The 20,386-nt window shown below is 38.7% G+C and overlaps 1 protein-coding gene across 1 annotated transcript in view; it reads left to right on the top strand.

Annotated features, from left to right (window-relative positions):
- Positions 1-20,386, top strand: part of nell2a (neural EGFL like 2a) — a 59,155-nt gene that overhangs the window by 14,403 nt on the left and 24,366 nt on the right. Inside the window, exons 6-13 of the mRNA XM_056740419.1 lie at positions 1,208-1,280; positions 1,366-1,448; positions 3,258-3,386; positions 6,014-6,116; positions 9,248-9,339; positions 9,550-9,655; positions 10,560-10,688; positions 17,599-17,724. Of these exons, the coding sequence (XP_056596397.1) occupies positions 1,208-1,280; positions 1,366-1,448; positions 3,258-3,386; positions 6,014-6,116; positions 9,248-9,339; positions 9,550-9,655; positions 10,560-10,688; positions 17,599-17,724 (841 nt within the window). The remainder of the gene's footprint in view (positions 1-1,207; positions 1,281-1,365; positions 1,449-3,257; positions 3,387-6,013; positions 6,117-9,247; positions 9,340-9,549; positions 9,656-10,559; positions 10,689-17,598; positions 17,725-20,386) is intronic.

Below are 20,386 nucleotides of genomic sequence, written 5' to 3'. Positions count from 1 at the left end.
TTGTGAAATTGTTTAGGAGAAAGTAGAAGCAAATGAGACACATCAAGAGGAAGGAGGTGTAGAACATTGATGAGAAATGTTTCAGCTGATATCGAGATCTTCAATATTATTGACTTTTGATCACCAATCTGAGCTCAGTTTGACACATTGTTGACATCTTGTAGAGCGTTCCCACCAAACACAACACCATCGCTTCATTCGCGCGTGAAATTCACTTCACAACAGATGCGAATTCGCATCATGGGAGGGGCTTCTGCCAGGCGGCTCCAGTCTCATATATATATATATATATATATATATAAAGCTCAAATTGAGTAACATTTTTAGTTTTTTTACAATTTACCAGATTGTCCGACCTCCTCACTTACTTTCTCCCAAGCAAAATCCGATTTATTCCTGTTTGGATAAAAGCAAGATGAATTGTACAGCTCCAGGTATCCACATACAGCAACGATGATTTTGTCCTCCATTGTTGTTTCGGATTTCTGCCTCCGCTCACAACGTCATAATCACGTCACTACTAGAGCAAGCTCCTGATTGGTTAACGCAGGGGCGAATTTTTGCCAAAGTTCAGATTTTTCAACTTGTATCATTCTCATAAATAACTCAAACTTAACGCTTCATTTGCATTTTGTGGGAACACACAGTCCGAGATCTCGTTTCCTCAGGAGAAATATCTGAGACGCAGATGAGACGCTCTCACTTTAATTTCATTGTTGTCTCGGAGAAATAATTGAGATATGAAAGAGATCCATCTGATCTGTGAGTGTTTTAAGTAAAATTCCATTTCTGAGAGAAGTGTTAAGGTTTAAGCAGGAGCGGCGGTGCTGATGGATGATGATGTTGTGTAAAGGTCACTTTTATCTCTGCCTTCATTCTCCGCTCTTATTTGTGTTTCCAGTCGACGCTCTCTGCCAAACAAATAAAAAAAGCCCTGAAATATCTAAAAGCCACAATTTCAGAATCTTCACCTTATTACCCACAAGGCCGTGCTGCCAGATGCTGTTGAAGTGTCGAGAGCACATTTGCAGCGTCAATCGCTTCAATACGCTGAGATGCGATTCTTTGAAAGTTACTTTAGCTCCAGTAAATCATTCGAGCAGCTCAAGGTCCCGCTTTACTTCGAGTGAAATGTGTTTAATGCAATGCTGCAAACTCCATTGATGTGTTTACAATACATGTTTCTCGTTGTGTTTTTGATTGTCAGGGTGTGATGCAGGACGTTCAGATTCTGGTGATGGCTCAGGGATACATCACGCAGTGCCCCGACCTCAACCGCAGTACGTCACATTCCTTCATCTTTTCATCATCGCTCAACTGTGATTCATCAAGAGGTAAATGATCTTGTGTGTGTTTGTTCTTCAGCCTGCCCGACCTGTAATGACTTTCACGGACTCGTGCAGAAGATCATGGAGCTTCAAGATATCTTGGCGAGAACCTCCAGCAAGGTAAACTCTGAGCGAAACGAAACACATTTGCTGCTCGATCTGTGTGATGTACATATTTTTATTCGCTTGATGAATTAATCGAGCAGATTTCCTTCAACATCTGGGTTGTATCTGCAATGTGAATTTGAAGAGGTGTTTTGCTGTCTTGGTTTTGTGATAACCCAATCCCATCTGTCAATGGCACAAAGCTTCATTGATGTGGAACAAACTAAATAATGCAGACAGTCAATCGCAGGTAATCGATCAGGGGTGCGTTTCCTGAAAGCGGCGTTAGCCAACTACGGTCGCAAGTTCTGTCGCTCCAGCATAGTTCAGCGATTCAAGGGTTTATTCTAGGGATGTGAATTGAAAAATCTATTATATGTGATGATTCAAGCCGGTTGAGATGTTATTTTAATTGCAATACATGATTTGAACATCAGGGGGCGCCAGGTATTTACTCGAAACTTGGAAAACGTGGATTTGCTGATATTTCTTAAATGTAAAAATATCCAATAAAAGCAGTTTGTTTATATTTAAGATACTTGTGTATTATTCACTATTTGATTTGGAATTTTTTGTTTTGTTATTTGACATGAAAGATATTTTTATTTCACAAAGAAAGGTGCAGCATTTGAGTAACAATAAAAGGGCAGTTGTTCATTTCTAAATGGTCTCAACTCATTTTGTAAAAATAAATGGTGATTGAATCGTATCATGAGATCAGTATCGTGAATCGCATCGCATCGTGAGCTAAGTGAATCGTTACATGCCTAGTTTATTCCGAAACAATCAATCCAACGATCAATTAAAAGTTGCGTTGTTGGAACTACAGGTCGAGAGCTTTGGTGAGAAGCATCGTTCCTTTTTATTATGACATGTAGACTTAAATGCATCGTACCTTTGAGCAATCTAAGCAAGCAACATGCAGTGCATTCTCTATCCATCATTCTAAATATATACAAATTTAATTTGACATCTTTTAGTTTTCTAAGAGAACAGAAGCGCTGTTTTTCGAAAAGTGCAATCCTACGTGCACTTGGACCTGGGGAATCCATGGGCGGCATGATGTATATAAAATAACAGATAACAAAAATTCTTTAAAATGCATTTTATGTTGTTTACAACAAGAATTTGACATTTATTTGATCTGAATGTATTTATTAGTAGACTTCGTTACTCAGACGAGCTGGAAAATGACCCTCGAATATACTTTATTTATTTTTACTAATCCGTTTTTGGATGTATTATAATGCTTTGTTTGTTAAATCTACTAAAGTTATGATAAGAAAATATAAATAACCACGTTACATCTTTCACACTTCATGAAAAGAAAGCATTGCCACATTTTTTGAAAGCGAACAGCCATGTTTTACAATCAGAATACATTAAAGCAGTCTAATATGTCATTTTATGTCATTTTTACAACTCAGATTAGTTTGTGGCAAGAATTGAGGAGTGAGATAACACTTTTTAAAATCATGTTTTTTATTAAGTTATCATCTTTTCATTGTGTTAGTTAGCAGTGATTTTGGAGTTATTTTGGCTTAAATCAAAACAAACCAACTGCATTAATTCAAATCCACAATAAAAAACAAGATTTTTGGAACCAAACTCTTCAAATATACATACTTTTGTAAGTTGCTGTGTACAAAAGTTTGCATTATTTTAATGAACAATATTACACTATAAACATATATATTTCTATTAAACTTGTTATTTACAGCACTCAGTATCAATATGTTTCAAATATGTTTTCCTGATTTTGGCCGTACAGTATAATGTCTCCTCATTCATCCCTCTGTTTCTCGTCTCTCTCTTGTGCACCAGCTGACTCTGGCCGAGGAGAAGATGAAAGGTTTGGATTCTTGTTATTGCGAGAGAACCTGCCGTGTGAAAGATGTGACCTACAGAGAAGATCAGACCTGGACGGACGGCTGCAGAAATTGCACATGCTCGGTGGGTCTGATGGACGTCATGACAGTATAAATGGTGGGATGCGAGATGTTCTTCTGTTGTGTGGTAGAGAAACCCCCGTCGTGTGTCACACAAACACAATAGTTCTGACGTCTGATCGGCTCTGTTGGGTTTGTTTGGCTCTGATGACTGTACATTATTCCTGACACAGGATTTCAGCCACACAGCCTCCTCTCATCTCACCTTTTATTGAGATGAGGAGAGAAGACACGTCGAGTATTTAGCGCCAATTAAAATACAGACGTTTATTATTCTTCATCACTGTCGATGTGTGTAATGAATTGATGTTTAAGGAATGAATCACTGATCTAGTGAGTGAGTGTCTGTGGGGTTTTGTTATAATGTCCAGCTGTCATTTATCCTTCAGGTCTAAAATGTACTCAAATGCATAATGTAGAATGCGGACACACAGCGATTCAGACTCAATTTCATGTGTAGTTGCTCTTGAAAACATGTTGGAGTAAATTTAATAATACAACACGTGAGGACATTAGTGTAAGCTGTCGTCCAGTAGTTTCTGCATTCGCTCGACTATGCTTAAGAACATTTACTATGACTACATCTAGTAAAATTCCTTGATTCTATAATGTGTTTGAATCTTACTATAGTAAATACTATAGTAAACTACACTATTTACTCAAGTTTTTACTTTTACTAAAATATTGCAGATGTTTATCCTTTTCCCCTTAATAACTACAGAATACAAGAAATATACTGTAAGTAAAATATTTTGTATTTCATGCTACATTTTCACAGTTTACTAAAGTAAATACTTGTATTTAGTCCTTTGGTGAGTTGAAGGCACAGTTCCCCCAAAATGAAATCATTCATCATATATTCGCCCTCAGATTGTTCCAAACCTGAATAAATGTATTTGTTCTGCTAAACACAAAAGAAGATATTTGTGAGAATGTCAGTGACCAAACGGATCTCATCCCCCATTCCCTGCCATAGGGAAAATAAATTATATGGAAGTCAATGGGGGTGAGATCTGTTTGGTTACTGACATACTTCCAAATATCTCTCTTTGTATTTAGCAGAACTTAGAGATTTATACAAATTTGGTCAATTTTGGGGTGAACTGTCCATTTAAAAAACATTTGCATGACCACCGTATTACATTTCGACAGTTTACTATAGTAAATACTGTACTCTAGTATTTGATCGTATAGTATATATAATATACTAAAATATGTGGGTGGTTTCATTATAGTAATAGTGTTGTTGCCTTAATTTTTTTTTTTTACAATTTTTACGATAAGTATCACAAATAATCTAAAGTTACTATAGTGAGAGGTTTTCGTCAACATAGTAACATGCCCGTGTTTACTGATGCCAGCGTCGTCTCATCATCATCTAGTCCTAGTCGTATAAAGGTCAATTTTTCGTCATGTGTTTGTAAACAAAATTAAGACAATCGTGCGCTTAGCATCACAACGTGTAAAATTCACGAGTAAATCATGTGACCATCTGTCCTGATAAAATCTTCATAATGCAGTTAACATCTACAAGCTGATGATGGTTTACGTCTCCTCAGCAGTCGTTCTGTCTAATAAAGTAGTGCACAAACAGACGACACGCAGATCTTCAGCCATTCAAATAGTTAATTGCACGGCGTCTCTGAGATCAAACACAACACAAAATTACACGCAGAAAAAACACGCAGCCTTGAAAACCATACAGTGAACACACACGGATGTGGATTCTGTGTCGTTTCACGTTGAAACATTTCCTCTCGTGATCTCTCATCTTTCTTTAACAGCCATTATAGATTCATCAGCTGATTTGAGATGAATATTTTGTCGAATGGAAAGTGACAGACAAAAGAAATCTGTCCTATCTTTAGACGTCCCTGAACATCTGTGACGGGCGCTCGCTGGTTCCCAGAGCTCCCGGTGTGTCCAAACAGACAGACGTTCAGACTGAGACACCAGTCCCACTGAAACCAGAAACAAGAACATTATCTCCTTTCAGCTCAAAGTCATGTCTGTCGGGGTTTAGAGAGAGAAACTCGTCCCGTTGTGATGTCCCGGAGCCTCGCAGATCGGTTCTGAGGATTAAATCTGGATCACTAACATGAAATTATAGTTCACATTGACCTGAAGTCTTGTTGGTAAAGTCTGGACGTGTTGCGCGTCTGTGTCAACTATGGAGAAAATAAACAAAGTGGTTTGTTCAGATGTTCGGATGTGAATTTATGAAATTAGAAAAGATTCATATCCGCCATCACTCGGTAAAGTTCCCAGACGTCTTTTCTTAGCAAAGTACGACATCAATTATTTGTTGAATAGTTCGTTTGTGTGTAGTTTGTTGAATATATTTGATTAGGATATGTGTGTGTTATGCTCTGAATTTGCTCCCTAAAGTGAAAGTTAACCCAAAAATTAAAATTCTGTCTTTTCTCGTGTCTTTTCAAACCTGTATGACGTTTGACACAAAAGAAGATATTTTGAAAAACAGCATCGACTTCCATTGTATGGACACATTTCTCAAAATATACTCTTTTGTGTTCTACTAAAGAAAGAGTCACATACAGGTTTACAAACACATGAGGGAATAAACGATGACAGGATTTTCATATTTTGTGTATATTTTGTGTTTTGTGTCAGAATGGAACAGTCCGGTGTGAGAAGATTTTGTGTCCCTCTCTCGACTGTCCTGATGGTACGATGGAGGCGTATGTGTCGGGAAGCTGCTGTAAAGAGTGTCAGTGTAAGTACGCACACATTTATTTTGGTATCTTCGTGGGGATTTGCCGTAGACTTCTGTGGTTTTTATACCGAGCCAATGATGTGTTCTATCATCTTCCCCTAAACCAAACTCTCTCACAGACCTTTCTGCATTTCACAGTTTCAAATAAACACGGTTTGGTTTGTTTAATAACAAATTCTTATCTTGGGGACCGCTGGCTGATGCACGCCGTGTATGAGATCTTAGCTTTACTATCCTTGTGGGGACCAAATAGGCACATACACACACTTCTCTGTGGGTGTGTTCTGTCACTCCTCAGTGCCAACAATAGCACTTTCCTCTTCACACACACACACACACACACACTCTTCACAGCCGCCTCCACAGGGTTGCTTGACGACTGACCACACGCCTGCGTTGCTAAGCTACATCCTCAAGTCTCCTCCAGAGGTGACAACCGGCACATTTGCATATTCAAATCAATTATTTATCAGCAGCCAATAACTCGCAGCCCCGCAAGGGTTATGCAAATGAAAATTTTGATCTTAAACATCTCAGCTACTTTATAGGCGAAACTACGTTTCCTTTATCGAGTAGAAATAAAATCACAGTTGTAATATTGTAACGTTTATTTCACCCCGGTGTACAATATTGAGAATTAAATGAGTGATAATTGAGCTCAGCTTCATTAACCCGCTCATTATCGTCTCGGCTTATTCATTAGTTTATAATCACAGAACCTGTTGAAGTGGAACTTTAGGCTTAAAGATGTGAGTCTGGTTTTGTTTGTGTCTTTATAATAAAGCTTAAGAGCCGAAAAACTTTAAAACAAAAAATGTAAATGTTGTCGAAGAAATAAACTGAAATAACTTTAAGGCAGGGGGGCACGGTGGCTTAGTGGTTAGCACGTTCGCCTCACACCTCCAGGGTTGGGGGTTCAATTCCCGCTTCCGACTTGTGTGTGGAGTTTGCATGTTCTCCCCGTGCCTCGGGGGTTTCCTCCGGGTACTCCGGTTTCCTCCTCTGGTCCAAAGACATGCATGGTAGGTTGATTGGCATCTCTGGAAAAAAATTGTCCGTTGGGTGTGAGTGCGTGAGTGAGTGTGTGTGCCCTGCGATGGGTTGGCACTCCATCCAGGGTGTATCCTGCCTTGATGCCCGATGACTCCTGAGATAGGCACAGGCTCCCCGTGACCCGAGGTAGTTCGGATAAGCGGTAGAAAATGGAATGGAATGGAACTTTAAGGCACTAAAATAAACAAAAAATTAAATAAATATGATTTTCAATAGGAACATAAAAATAAACAAATAAAAAGTAAAATGACAAAAACATAACAAATTTGCTATTTAAAAAAAAAAAATTAGAGCTAATTTAAAATATGAATAAAAGTGAAAAACAAAACTATTCTAACTCTAAGTCAAACAAATGGCACACGGAAAGTGAAATCTTAAAAAAATATTTAATAAAATAATTACATTTAATTACATTTAATTACAATTTAATTTAATTAAAATATATGATTAACTATACTTTATTTGAAACATAATACATATATTTCAACCATAATTAGCATTAAAAGAATATGAGTTGTCTGGTCTGGCTCATAGCTGCTTTCATCTCAATGCCGCACTGAAACATTAAAGATTAATTTCTGAATATTTGTTTCAATATTAAATCATTTAGTATTCTTTTCACACTCTTTTTATCAAATATCTACAAAGGATTTTTTGTCTGTGTTTGTGTTCGTCCGACAAAGGCTTTGCTTGAAAGTCTCTCATGAAAGTTGTGCCGTTCTTTACAGTTCATATCATGCAGAGAAACATATTCACACAAACCTGTAATGAAATGATGATGTGTTTATATAATGACTGCAGCTATTATTATGAAATACACTCATTATAATTATCGTTAAATATGTGTTTTAATACACAACAGCGGAACTGATTAAACACATGACAGAACTCACCATTTTCTACATACACAAACATTTCATATCATTCAACATATTGTGTATGAGATTTTTGTTTTGTGTATCCTTTTTGTCATATTTTATCTACGTCCATCGTTCTGTGTCAGATTCAGAGATGTCCTTTAACACACGGGTGTTGCTATACATGTTGTGATTTGTTTACACACACAATCACAGGAGAAATGTGTCAGTCTGAGGTGATAATGGCCGTCCTGGGAACAATTATCACTTCTACTTGTTTCTTGTTTGCTGCTCAGAGTCCAAATTTTCATTCGACAGCAGTTGTCATACTGATAAACATGCTGTAGTGTTTAGAGACTGTAACGCACATAATTAATGTTTAATTGTGATGTTTATGCTCACAGGTGTATGTGTGTGCGTTTAAACTCAGGCATGTGTGTCTGTTTGTGCACAGAAGTTTGTGTGTTTGTGCACAGATTTTAAATGTATTTGTGTTCAGGTCTGTGTGTGTGTTTTGCATAGGTGTGTGTTTGTCCATAGGTTTTTAAATGTATTTGTGTTCAGGTGTGTGTGTGTGTGTGTGTGTGTGTGTGTGTGTGTTTTGCATAGGTGTGTGTTTGTGCACAGATTTTAAATGTATTTGTGTTCAGGTGTGTGTGTGTGTGTGTGTGTATGTGTTTTGCATAAGTGTGTGTTTGTGCAAAGGTGTGTATCCGTATGCGCATCTGTGTCGGTGTGAAGGTTTGTGTGTCTGTTGTGTGTGCACCAATGTGTGTGTGTTTGTGCACAGGTTTTTGCATGTATTTGTGTTCAGGTGTGTTTGCACATTGGTGTGTACAGGTAATGTGTGTGTCAGTGTGTAGATGTGTGTGTCTTTTAGAAATTGAGTGTGTGTCTGTTTGCGTGCTGATGAGTGTGTGTTTCTGGATGGGTTGTGAATATAGTTGTGTCCAGGAGTGTAGTTGTGCAGGTGTGTGTGTTGATTTTTGTTTCTGAACATCTGTGTGTTTCCTTTTTTGTGTGGAGGTGTGTGTGTTTCTGCACAGTTGTGTGTTTGTGCAGGTGTGTGTGCACAAATGTGTGTATTTCTGCACAGTTGTGTGTGTTTCTGCTGAGATACCTGTGCACAGGTGTATGTTTGTGAACAGGTGTGTGTGTGTATTTTCACATGTGTTAGTGTGTTGTGAGTGTTTGTTGATGTTTGTTTTTGTGTCTCTGCAGCGATGTGTCTGTTTTCAGAGCAGATGTTGGTGGAAGGGGAGCGTCGTGCCGTGCATCATCCGAGCAGACCCTGTCAGCTGTTCGAGTGCAGGGTACGACTGATGTGTGCTGTGTGTAGATGTTTATGTGTTTGTGCTGCACTCTGTATAAAACTGAGTGATGTCATTTATAACTTTAAAAATCAGTACAAGAGTTTGTGTTTATACTAAACCGAATTTGTGTGTAAAAGCAGATGATAGAAATACATGACATGAGTCTGGCATTGAGGTCCAGATCAGGTTGATATTCTGTTGGTTTTTCAGGACCGAACGATGCACAGAGTTTCAAACGCTGAAGACTGTCCGGCGCTCACCTGCTCTGAATCTGAACAGCTGACCCTCACCGACCGATGCTGCAAAGTCTGCAGAGGTACATTCAAAGACAATCATTTCAGACATTATTAAAGCAGTAGTTCACTTCCAAAATAATGTTCATGATCATTTACTCACCTTCATGTCATCAAAGATGTTTATGTGTTTGTTTCTTTAGTGGAAAAGAAATGAAGGTTTTTGATGAAAATATTCCAGGATTTTTCTCCATATAGTGACTTCAATGGACTCCAAACGCTTGAAGGTCAAAATGACAGTTTCAGTGCAGCTTTAAAGGACTTTAAAACGATCGGCCATTTAAAAAAAAAAAAGTATATGCTTTATAAACACAAATGCTTGTCTTGCTCTGTTCTGCGCGTTCATGACTTCACAAAATACGTTATAACGTTGAAACGGTTACGCTTGACGTAGGCGGGAGTCAGTGTTTACAAGTTGAACGTGCAAGATTTCAATGTAATTACGTATAACGTGAAGTCATGAATGCACACACACACCTGTGCAGAAACACACACCTCTGCAAAGACAAGTTGAATGTGCAAGTTTCCACATAACTATGTATTTTGTGAAGTCACGAACGTGCATCGTAGAACAGAGCAAGACGAGCATTTGTGTTTATAAAGTAAATACATTTGTATTTTTTTAAATGATGGTTTCTCTAGATAAGATCTTTATTCATGGTCTGGTATGGTTTAAAGCTGCACTGAAACTGTCATTTTGACCTTCAAGCGTTTGGAGTCCATTGAAGTCACTATATGGAGAAAAATCCTGGAATATTTTCATCAAAAACCTTCATTTCTCTTCCACTAAAGAAACAAATACATAAACATCTTGGATGACATGGGAGTGAGTAAATGATCATGAACTTTTATTCTGAAAGTGAACTACTCCTTTAAAGACTTCTTTTTGAAGTGAGTTACGCTGACCTCTTACACCGTGGGTTAAAGGTCACGACTTCTGCTCGGAAGCCAACGTCTGCGCAGAGAACTCGGAGTGCATAAACCTAGACGCCGGAGCCGGCTGCAGCTGCAAGAACGGCTTCCGTCCCCTGCGCGAGGACGGCGCGTACTGCGAAGGTGAGTTGTCAATCAAACTCTTTCTTTGGGGGTCCGCCGATCTGTCCGACACTAGGTCATTGCGTTCTCATAATAACTGGACTTTTGGAAAATCTGGCAGAATAGCGTGTTGACATCAAGGTAGTGAATTAGAGATCACTAGATAGTCACGGTGCACAACTCGTGTAGGATTGAAACAACTCGTCTTTCATTGGCATTTTAATTGGCTGATATTGGTCACGGGTGTGAGTAAGTCATCAACGTCTCCCGTCCACCTTCCTCATCCTCTCAACGCCGAGCCGAGCTCCGGCTGGCCTACTTTTGTTGAATGTGTAATGACTGTGGCTGAGTTTCTGGGGACGCTGCGGCCCCCGTCACCTCCCCGCACATCAGTCGGGTCTCTAATGAAACCTGTTCATCTCGCCGGCTAAAAATAAACCCAGGAGATGTGTAGGAAGGATCCAGCCGCCGGCCGCCCCTCGCCTCACATGCACGGCTGGTCAGGTAATTATCAAAGAGCAGGAGAATATGAATAATTAAAGATGCTATCGGCTTAATATGAGCAAGCCGGACGGTTTTTCCTAAACGTGCCTGTGGGAATGCGTTGTGGATGCTCGAATGTGTTTTGAAACAAAGGTGAAATATGACGGAATTATGAAGAAATATAAGCCACGTGTAACCCAGAAATGTTAGCGGGTGAGACGGATTCAACGGCTGTGTCCCACTTCCAGAATAATTTGTCACCTTGTTCTTTTTCAACCTTGCTGGTTATAGGACGTAACACCTGGTGCCGAGGTTTCCATCATTAGAGGAGGATTTCTGCTCAGAGATTTTAAATGAAAGCGTTTGTAGAATTGATTTGTTTTGTGCAGATTTGGTTTGGCCAACATTGAATCTCAGTCAGATGGGTTGCATGGATATATATATCATAATATTTACATATTTGTTTGATCTTTTATTTTATTTGTAATCATTTATTTTTAATATGATTGATATGTTTATTTGATCATTTAAATATATACATTTATTTGACTATAAATTATTGTAAAATCGTGATGAGTGATTTATAATTCATAAAATAGTTTTTATTTTTGTTTAAATTTTTGTTTATACATATTTTTAAATATTTTTCATAATATATTTTAGTAATTTTCGTAGATACAGTATGTAGATTATTATATTTGTGTATGTTTTTTTATTAAACCTGCAATCTGTACTGATTTTTTGGTGGGTAAAAATGAACAAAAAATCAGTTTGGGGTAAGTCCATAAATCCATGTGTAAAACCGTAGACATTTATTAATGAATTTTTTAAATATTTTTTATGTATTTATAAATATTTTTTATAATTTAAATAAATTTATAATATATTGAAGTCATATACATATGCGTTTTTTACATTAGATTTTTAATAAACCTGCAATCTGTAAAGTTTTTTTGGTAAAAAAACAGAAATCTGTTTTTTGAGCAAATACATACGTACATCGATGTTGAAAATTGTACGCATATAGAAATGATTTATAATTTGAACTGTCGGTACGATCTCACAGAAAATAAAAACGTTAAATAAAATGAAGTTTTATGCTTGAAACAGAGATTGCGATAGAAAGTTAAAAGTTTTGCATCTGAGTTAATCCCTATTGTTAAATAATTTATATAAATAATATATTTTTTGTGTGCCATATTTGATCTTTTCCTTTCTTTATATTTAATTGTACATTATACATAATTATTTATAATTATTCCTCTACGTAAACAGACTTTCCTTTGAACCCATGACCTTGACCGTATAAAGCAACATGTTAAACAGAACTTCAGACGTCACCTTCCCCACCGTGTTTCTCATCAAACAAGATCGAAAATGGCGAAGCAACGTCGAAACCCTGAGGCGAAACATGGCAGGTCCCCGCCTCACCCCGTCATTGTCTCGCCGAGGTTTGGAGAGACGTTTCCCGTCTTCATTATGCAGGCAGAGAAGCGTTGAATATCTCTCAAGACGCGCGGCGTAGTTCTTTAGAGGCGTCATGAGCATTGGCGAGTTAAAAATAGAGCGAGTCTGTGCTGATGAGATCAGTCCTGTTTCAATATTTCATGTGAGAGGTGGAGTGGCACGGGCCCGTGGGAATACTCCAACCAGCGGGTTTCTCTTCCACGCCCGCTCGACTGGGGTAGAAAGCATGTTTTCGGTGTCTTCACGCTGGTTTGCCGTCTAACACAGGTTTCAATCAAACAGCGGATGAGATGGAGAGAGACTATGAACTCCAGATTGTTTTTATTATTGTAGAGGAATGGATTCTCAAACTGCTCTTCATTCAGTTCACATATTCAAAGATGACGGAAAATGCAGACGTGTATGACATGTTACCTCAACCAAAACACACATCACAGACATTTGCTTGTCATGTTTATAAAAGCTTCGGATTTCTAGACAACTGACCTTGAAGCTTTAGGGATTGAGTCTCAGATTTTACCGCAGTAATTTACACTGATTCCAGCCGTCTGTAAAGGAGCCGTATGGACTGTACAGCGTACACTGGTGTGATGGCAGGGTGAAGCCGGTGCTCAATGTCATTGGCCGGAGGTCTGAACGGAGAAATGTCGGCAGGTGATTGTGGGGTGATTCATACCGACTGTAAAAGTGCAGATGAATCTTAAATGTTATTACTGTAAATGAGATAAGAAGCGTGACGGCTGTGAACCTGATGCTGGGTTATTATCACGTGTTTCATTCACACGTTTATGTTTTTGCATTTGCACTCGATTTTCAATCAGGTTATAGTGCAAAAAAAACGACTTCACCCTGAGAAAAGTGTTATTGCTTCCTTCAGGGTTCACAAGATCTGATGGAGTTTTTAATTGCGTCTCATCGTGGTCTCAGATGCTTCTCCTTAGATTAACAAGAGAGATACATGAGGGTGTTATTGTGTAAATCCATGAGGTGTAAAGTGTGATGAGAAATGTTTGAGTTCACATTGAGATCTTCAATAATATTGACTTTTGATTGCAGACGAGACAAATCTGAGCTCAGTTTGACGCATTGTTGACATCTCTTCTCAAACTCTAAGGACAGACACATTCGTGAGATGGTGGTCTAGTGGGTTAAACCACTGAACTGGTAAATCAAAGGTTGCTGGTTGGATCCCAGCATCCACCACCAGTGTGTCCTTGAGCAAGACACTTTACTCCATGTTGCACCAGGGGGATTGTCCCTGTAATAAGTGCACTGTAAGTCGCTTTGGATAAAAGCGTCTGCCAAATGACTACCATTATTTGTGACATTTTTTTCTTAGGAGAAATAATAAGCACGTGTCCATTTGCTCTTCTTTAACCATCACTTATGTCTGCGAGAAATAATTGAGATATTGAAAAGATTGATTTGGGTAAACTTGATGATAAATGTTTGAGTTTATATTGAGATCTTCAATAAGATTGACTTTTGATTCCAGACGAGACAAATCTGAGCTCAGTTTGACACATTGTTGACGTCTCTAACTCTAACGACAGACACATTTGTGTGATTTCTGCCTCTTTTTCTCACGAGAAATATCTGAGACGCAGATGAGACTTAAGCTTCCATTGCTTTCCATTTCTTATTGTTGTCTGAAGAGAAATATAAGAGATCTCATCTGTCATTCTTCTTTGGCGTGGGTTAATTCAGACCTCATTGTACCAACATTTATTTTTATCATTAACTGTGAATAGAGAAAGATGCCACTGAGATGGTCCTCCAATCTCCTGCCGCTTCTCCACCGAACCTCTCGTGACTCTTCTGAATAAGCTGTAAATGACAATCGATTATGATCTGATATTGTTTGAGGGCTCTGCGCCCGTGATGAACGAGAGTCTCTCGTCCGTCCGTTCCCAAGCTCTCGCGGGACGCGCTCGCTCTGGTTTTCGTTTAGAGAGTGCTTTACAAGAGACAAAACAATTCATTAGGATTAATCCGGCCTGCCACAGTCCATTTTCTCTCGCTGCATCGCTGGAAAGTTTACTAGCTTTATTATGCTCTCCTAGCTGAGAATGACAAAGAATCGCTTCAGATAGCGCCGTGATTTATTGGCTGTAAACGCAAGGTAATGAGACAATAGCAGCGCGTAGTGCCAGTGTCCCTTTTTCATGTTATTGCTGCTTTGTTGTCATTGTGCCAAATCTCATTACTTATTAAAGACAATTTCAAGGTTTCTTCTCTTTGTCGGCTTTTCGAGCGGCATGTTGGAGTGGATCCTAATGGCCGAGGTCTGCTCATTCACGTTAAACGCTCTCTCAAGAGTGTTAAGCATGCACACTAATTAGTGTTAGCCCGCACGACGGGTTATTTGCTAAGCAGCGGACGACGCGCTCAAGAAACGTCTCTCCACAAGGCTCTGGGTGTTTATCGAGCGCTCGCCTGACATTAGAGAAATCAATGCGCATTTTCCCATTTAAAAGTCTAACGGAAGTTAACCTTGATAAACCTCAAGCGTGTGAGGTTTTGTTTTTTTGCATCTGGATCGTTGTTTCGTGAAAATTGTGGTCAACGCGTTGTGAGCGTGCAGGTCTGTCTGGCGTACTTCTGTGTTTCTGAAGCAATAAACCTCGATACTCCGGAGGATAGAAGACATCTGTACTGTACATTTGTTTGTAACCTGTGATATTTATTTGACCAGCATTACTACTTGGCGTATTTTGTTTATAAGTCCAGCCGTCTGTCATTCATCTAGCTGAATTTCATCATGTGTGTTCTTGAAATATATCATATATTAGTACGGGTTGTGTTTGAGACGAACGCTGTAAAAAAAATCTGTACAAAAATAATGAAATATACCGTAAAAAATGGATATATATTAAATCATTTCCCCCCTTTTTCTTGTAAATGTTTTGTCTTGTTCTGTAATATTTAAGTTTTTGACCGTATTCCAAAAATAAACTTTAAAAAATGAAAAATTACAGAAAAATAAAGCAAATTTACATCATTTTACAGGGAAAAGCCGGGGTTTTCCCTGTAATATGATAGAAATCAATGAGATTAAACAAAGACGAATAAAACTTTTGCTTAGATCTCATCTGCGTCTCAGATATTTCTCTTGAGAAAAAGAGTCAATGTGACAAATGTCGTCCGTCATCAGAGTTTTAGAAGAGATGTCAACAATGTGATAAACTGAGCTCAGATTTGTCTCGTCAGCAGTCAATATCATTGAAGATCTCAATACCGACTCAAACATTTCTCATCACATTTACCAGATTATTTCACCTCTACAATCTGCACCCCCAGACTCACATTTCTTTCTCTTTCGACAGTTTTAAGAGAAACAAAGTTAATACGATGATATTCTATTAGAAAAACTGCAGAATATCAGATATATGTGCGCTTGGTAAACGGGGTGTATGTACCGGTGTAAGCGGGCGGGGGCGAAACGTTCTGACTGATGACAGAGGGAGGGCCGCTCGTTCAGACGTACTGATTTACTCTCGACTCGAGCAAGGTCGTTCGATTTTCTCCAGGCTGAGAGCGTGTGTGTGTGTGTGTCTTGTGTAGACCAGTGTGTTTCTGAAGAATGATCTGGTGATTCTCTTTCTCTATAGAGGGCTTTAATCATGCAACCTGTAGATGAAGCCGAAGTTAAGTGAATTAGCGGAGAGAAACGACGGAGGTTATGCTGAAGGACGAGGGTTCGAAGTAAATTGGGTTATAGTTTCAATTGAAGCCCTGAGCCATAAAGCCACTTTGAATTCATCACAAATACAACAGAACGCCGCTGGTGAAAATTCATAAGGCTTTTTATTAGATCTGTAAGTCTATGAAATTTGATTTTATACCTTATATTTGATCTGGCTGTGATAAATTCAAGAAGTCGCCAGCACGTCGCTCAGTGTGTCATGATGTCTTCTGAAAGCACATTACGCTCTTTACGTCGCAGAATGATTTCAAAAACACTCTTGATTTCAGAAAGGACTCTTAACTCTTGATTGGTGTGTCATTATTTTACCGTCACACGTTTCTCATATGCATCGTACATGGGAAAGCTTGTTCAGATGTTTTTTATTACGTTTTCACTCACGGTCTCGTCCCGCCTACTTCACTACATATAGTTTTTATTAAGTAATTTAGTAATTAATATACTACTGAATACAACCGTTTACTACACAATGATTTTGTATAGTACATGCTAAAGTAAACTTCAGTATATACATTAAGTGAACAATTCACTATGTTGTTATTTACTGTAGTAAATGCTAAAGTAAACTACAGTATAGTCATTAAGTGAAGTAATTAGTAAACCACTGTATACTACACGTTTCTGTACACGTATGATTTACTAAATATAGTATAAATATAGTAAATATTAATGTTTACCACAGTTTCAGAATACAGAATACAATAGTGTAAAGTAACAAAGTGTTCTCTTTGAGATACTACAGTATACTACAGTTTACTATAGTAAATATTAAAGTGCACTATAGTATATACTACAGTATCAATGTTTTATATGTTGAGAAGAGATTTTCATATTAGATCATACTAATACACTGTCAGAAAAAAATAAAAGGTAATGTGAAAGTACAGTTTTGTTTCTAGAGGAAGAAGACATTTATCTGTACCCATCATTTTGTGTTTTGGACCTGATGTAGGATAAGGAACCCTTAATGTAACCACCTCAGTGACAGATATTTTCTGAGAGCGTATACATTAACAAAGAAAAGTGAGTTAACATTTTACTATAGTAAAGTTTACATAAAGTCTGCTTAGGGAGGTCATGCCACTCGGCGGTCATGTTTGCATATTCAAAAAATATCTGGTATCTACCAGTTTTCATGTGGGTGGTGTGAAGCATCTCGATCAGGTCTCACTTCATGACTCACTTCTCGCAAGCATCGAGCCTGCAAAGCTTTAACTAAGAGCTTTCTCTTTAAAGCATGTCGTACCGTGAGTGATTTTTCTGGTGTTTCCACAGATATCGACGAGTGTGCCGAGGGGAGACATTACTGTCATGAGAACACGCAGTGTGTGAACACGCTCGGATCCTTCATGTGCATCTGTCACACTGGATTTATCCGTATTGACGATTACTCCTGTACAGGTGAGACTCTCAACCAATCACATTTGATCTTTTAGCACGCACTTGATTCGTGACTTACGGTTCATTTATTTCTCAGTTTGTCGGTTTTCTATCAATCAGACCCATGATCTTGACATTTCTAGCGTTATGCTCTAGCAGTGCGCTTTAGCATAACATTCACGGTGACTCAACCAATCACAGCGCAGAGACTCCATCAACCATACACTACAAGACTTTTGCTCAGATTTTCCCAAGATTTTCAGTCTGGCCTTGTTGCAAAAAGTCTGCGCTAGTCTGTAGATTTTATCGCGGTGTGTGTTATGCCTTGTTTTCTCTGCAACCTTTCAAAATTCTGTCCAGTTTTTTTTAATCTGTCCAGAATATAAAGGTGTGTAGTGTATTCCAGTTTTTAACCAATCACTGCGCTTAAATGATGGAAGATAGGACAACCAATCACAGTGCAGACTATCGATCAACCACAGTGCAGAGAAAGAGAGGCTTAAACAATCACTGCACTTAAACGATGCAAGACAGGACAACCAATCACAGGACAGAGACTCGATGACTCAATCAACCGTAGTGAAAGAAACTAGAGAAAGAGAGGCTTAACCAATCACAGCACTCAAATGATCCGAGACAGAACGACCAATCACAGCGCAGAGATTCAATCGGCCAAACTGCAGGATAAAAGAACGTAACCAATCACAGCATTCAAATGATCCCAGACAGACCAACCAATCACAGGACAGAGACTCTATATCGATCAACCATAGTGAAAGAAACTAGAGAAAGAGAGGCTTAACCAATCACAGCACTCAAATGATCCGAGACGGAACAACCAATCACAGCGCAGAGACTCGATGACTCGTTCAACCATAGTGAAAGAAACTAGAGAAAGAGAGGCTTAACCAATCACAGCACTCAAATAATCCGAGACAGAACAACCAATCACAGCGCAGAGATTCAATCAGCCAAACTGCAGGATAAAATAACGTAACCAATCACAGCACTCAAATGATCCGAGACGGTACAACCAATCACAACGCGTGCTGCTTAAGTTAACTCTTAAAGCTGCAATCCGTAACCTTTGACTTCTTTCGCCCTTTTCTGTTTGAACTCCAGCTCACTTTATTTACCTTTCAATGAGGACAAACTGACAAGTCCTAATAAAACCCAACAGCTCAAGATATAAATCATGCACTAGAAACCCATCGCAGTCGTCGCACTTATTTCTGCAAAAAGAACAGAAGAATATTTGCTGACACAGTAAATGTACAGATACGTGGTGGTGGTGGTGTTGCTGAAGCAGCGTATGTTAACCCCGAGAGTCAGCTTTCTGCTATGAGTCATCTCATCTCTCCTCTTTAAATATGGAGGATCGCTGCCATTATTTTCAGTTGTTCGTCACGCTTTTCCAAATAATTGCTTGTTTATATTCTTGGCGTGCGTTTCTACTCTTCATACATCTCTTTGATATACGGATAATCAGGACCGCAGGTACTGAGTGGATGTCCAACCGAGCGTTAATGCTTAACGTCAGCCTCTTCCTCCTAGAAGATAATTAGTCAAGCCAGTAGGAAAAAATCCTCCCGTTAGCTTTCTTCAAGCGTGTCGTCTTTCAGATTAATGTTCAGACGAGGTAATAGAAACGCAAGTCGTGATAACATTCGCCCACATATAAACATCTTTATTACAAGAGTGAAGATTCACCGCCGTACGGCATGAAGTGCTTCGTGTCCTTCAACATTTTAAACAGGCTCTTAAAAGAAAATCAGGCTTATATAATGAGAATCCCGCTGTGTGCTCGTCCTCCTGAGGGAGTTTTTGGTGTGTTTGCGTGGCGCCCGTCCCAAAGCGCCGTCTTTATCCACATAAACACTTATAAGGTTGAATTTCTCACATCCCCAGAGATGAACGGCAAAGCTCGGATGGATTATTATCGATATTAAAATGCCTGCCCGCCCTCGGAATTCCCAGAATGCATCTGTTCATGTGATTGAGTCGACTACCCGCAGCAATGTCTCTGTGAGATGCTCGGCGCAGTCGAGAGGTTGTCGGCGTCACGTCGACTTACAGAGAGATACAGCTGTGATGGCAGATACACCAACCCCTGACGCTCCGCCGGTACTCGTAAAAGGAAAATAAATGATAAGAGCCGCGCTTACAGTAACAGCGAATCATCGATATGAAATCAGTTCGCATTTAACCTTCTGTGCACTGCAAAAAAACACACTCTTGTGAAGTGTTTTTGTTTTTTCTTGTAGTTCAAATATCTAAACATTCCTAAATCAAGATGCACTTTCTTGACAAGAAAAGTGACCTAAGAGATTAAGTTTATTTTTTAGGAGAAAAATTGAAGAATGAGGTATGTTTATGGTAAAAACAAGCCAACAAATCTGCCAATGGGGTGAGAAAAATAAACTTAGTTTGACCTTTTTCTCAAGTGCCAAATTCAAGTTAATTTTTTTCACCCGATTGGCAGATTTTTACCATAAACTTACTTAATTCTTATATCTTCCTCCTTAAAAGCAGACTCAATATCTTAGGTCACCTTTCTTGTCTAGAAAATTCATATTTATTTAAGAAGTTTGAGATATTTTTACTAAAAACAAGACAAAAATGCTTCGTAGCGATGTCATTTTTTGCATATTGCATTTTAGCTCCGTCATGAGTTTGTTCCTGT

The sequence above is a fragment of the Triplophysa dalaica genome, chromosome 24 (assembly GCF_015846415.1).
Source record: "Triplophysa dalaica isolate WHDGS20190420 chromosome 24, ASM1584641v1, whole genome shotgun sequence".
NCBI lineage: Eukaryota > Metazoa > Chordata > Actinopteri > Cypriniformes > Nemacheilidae > Triplophysa > Triplophysa dalaica.
This window is presented reverse-complemented; position numbering and strand designations above follow the sequence as displayed.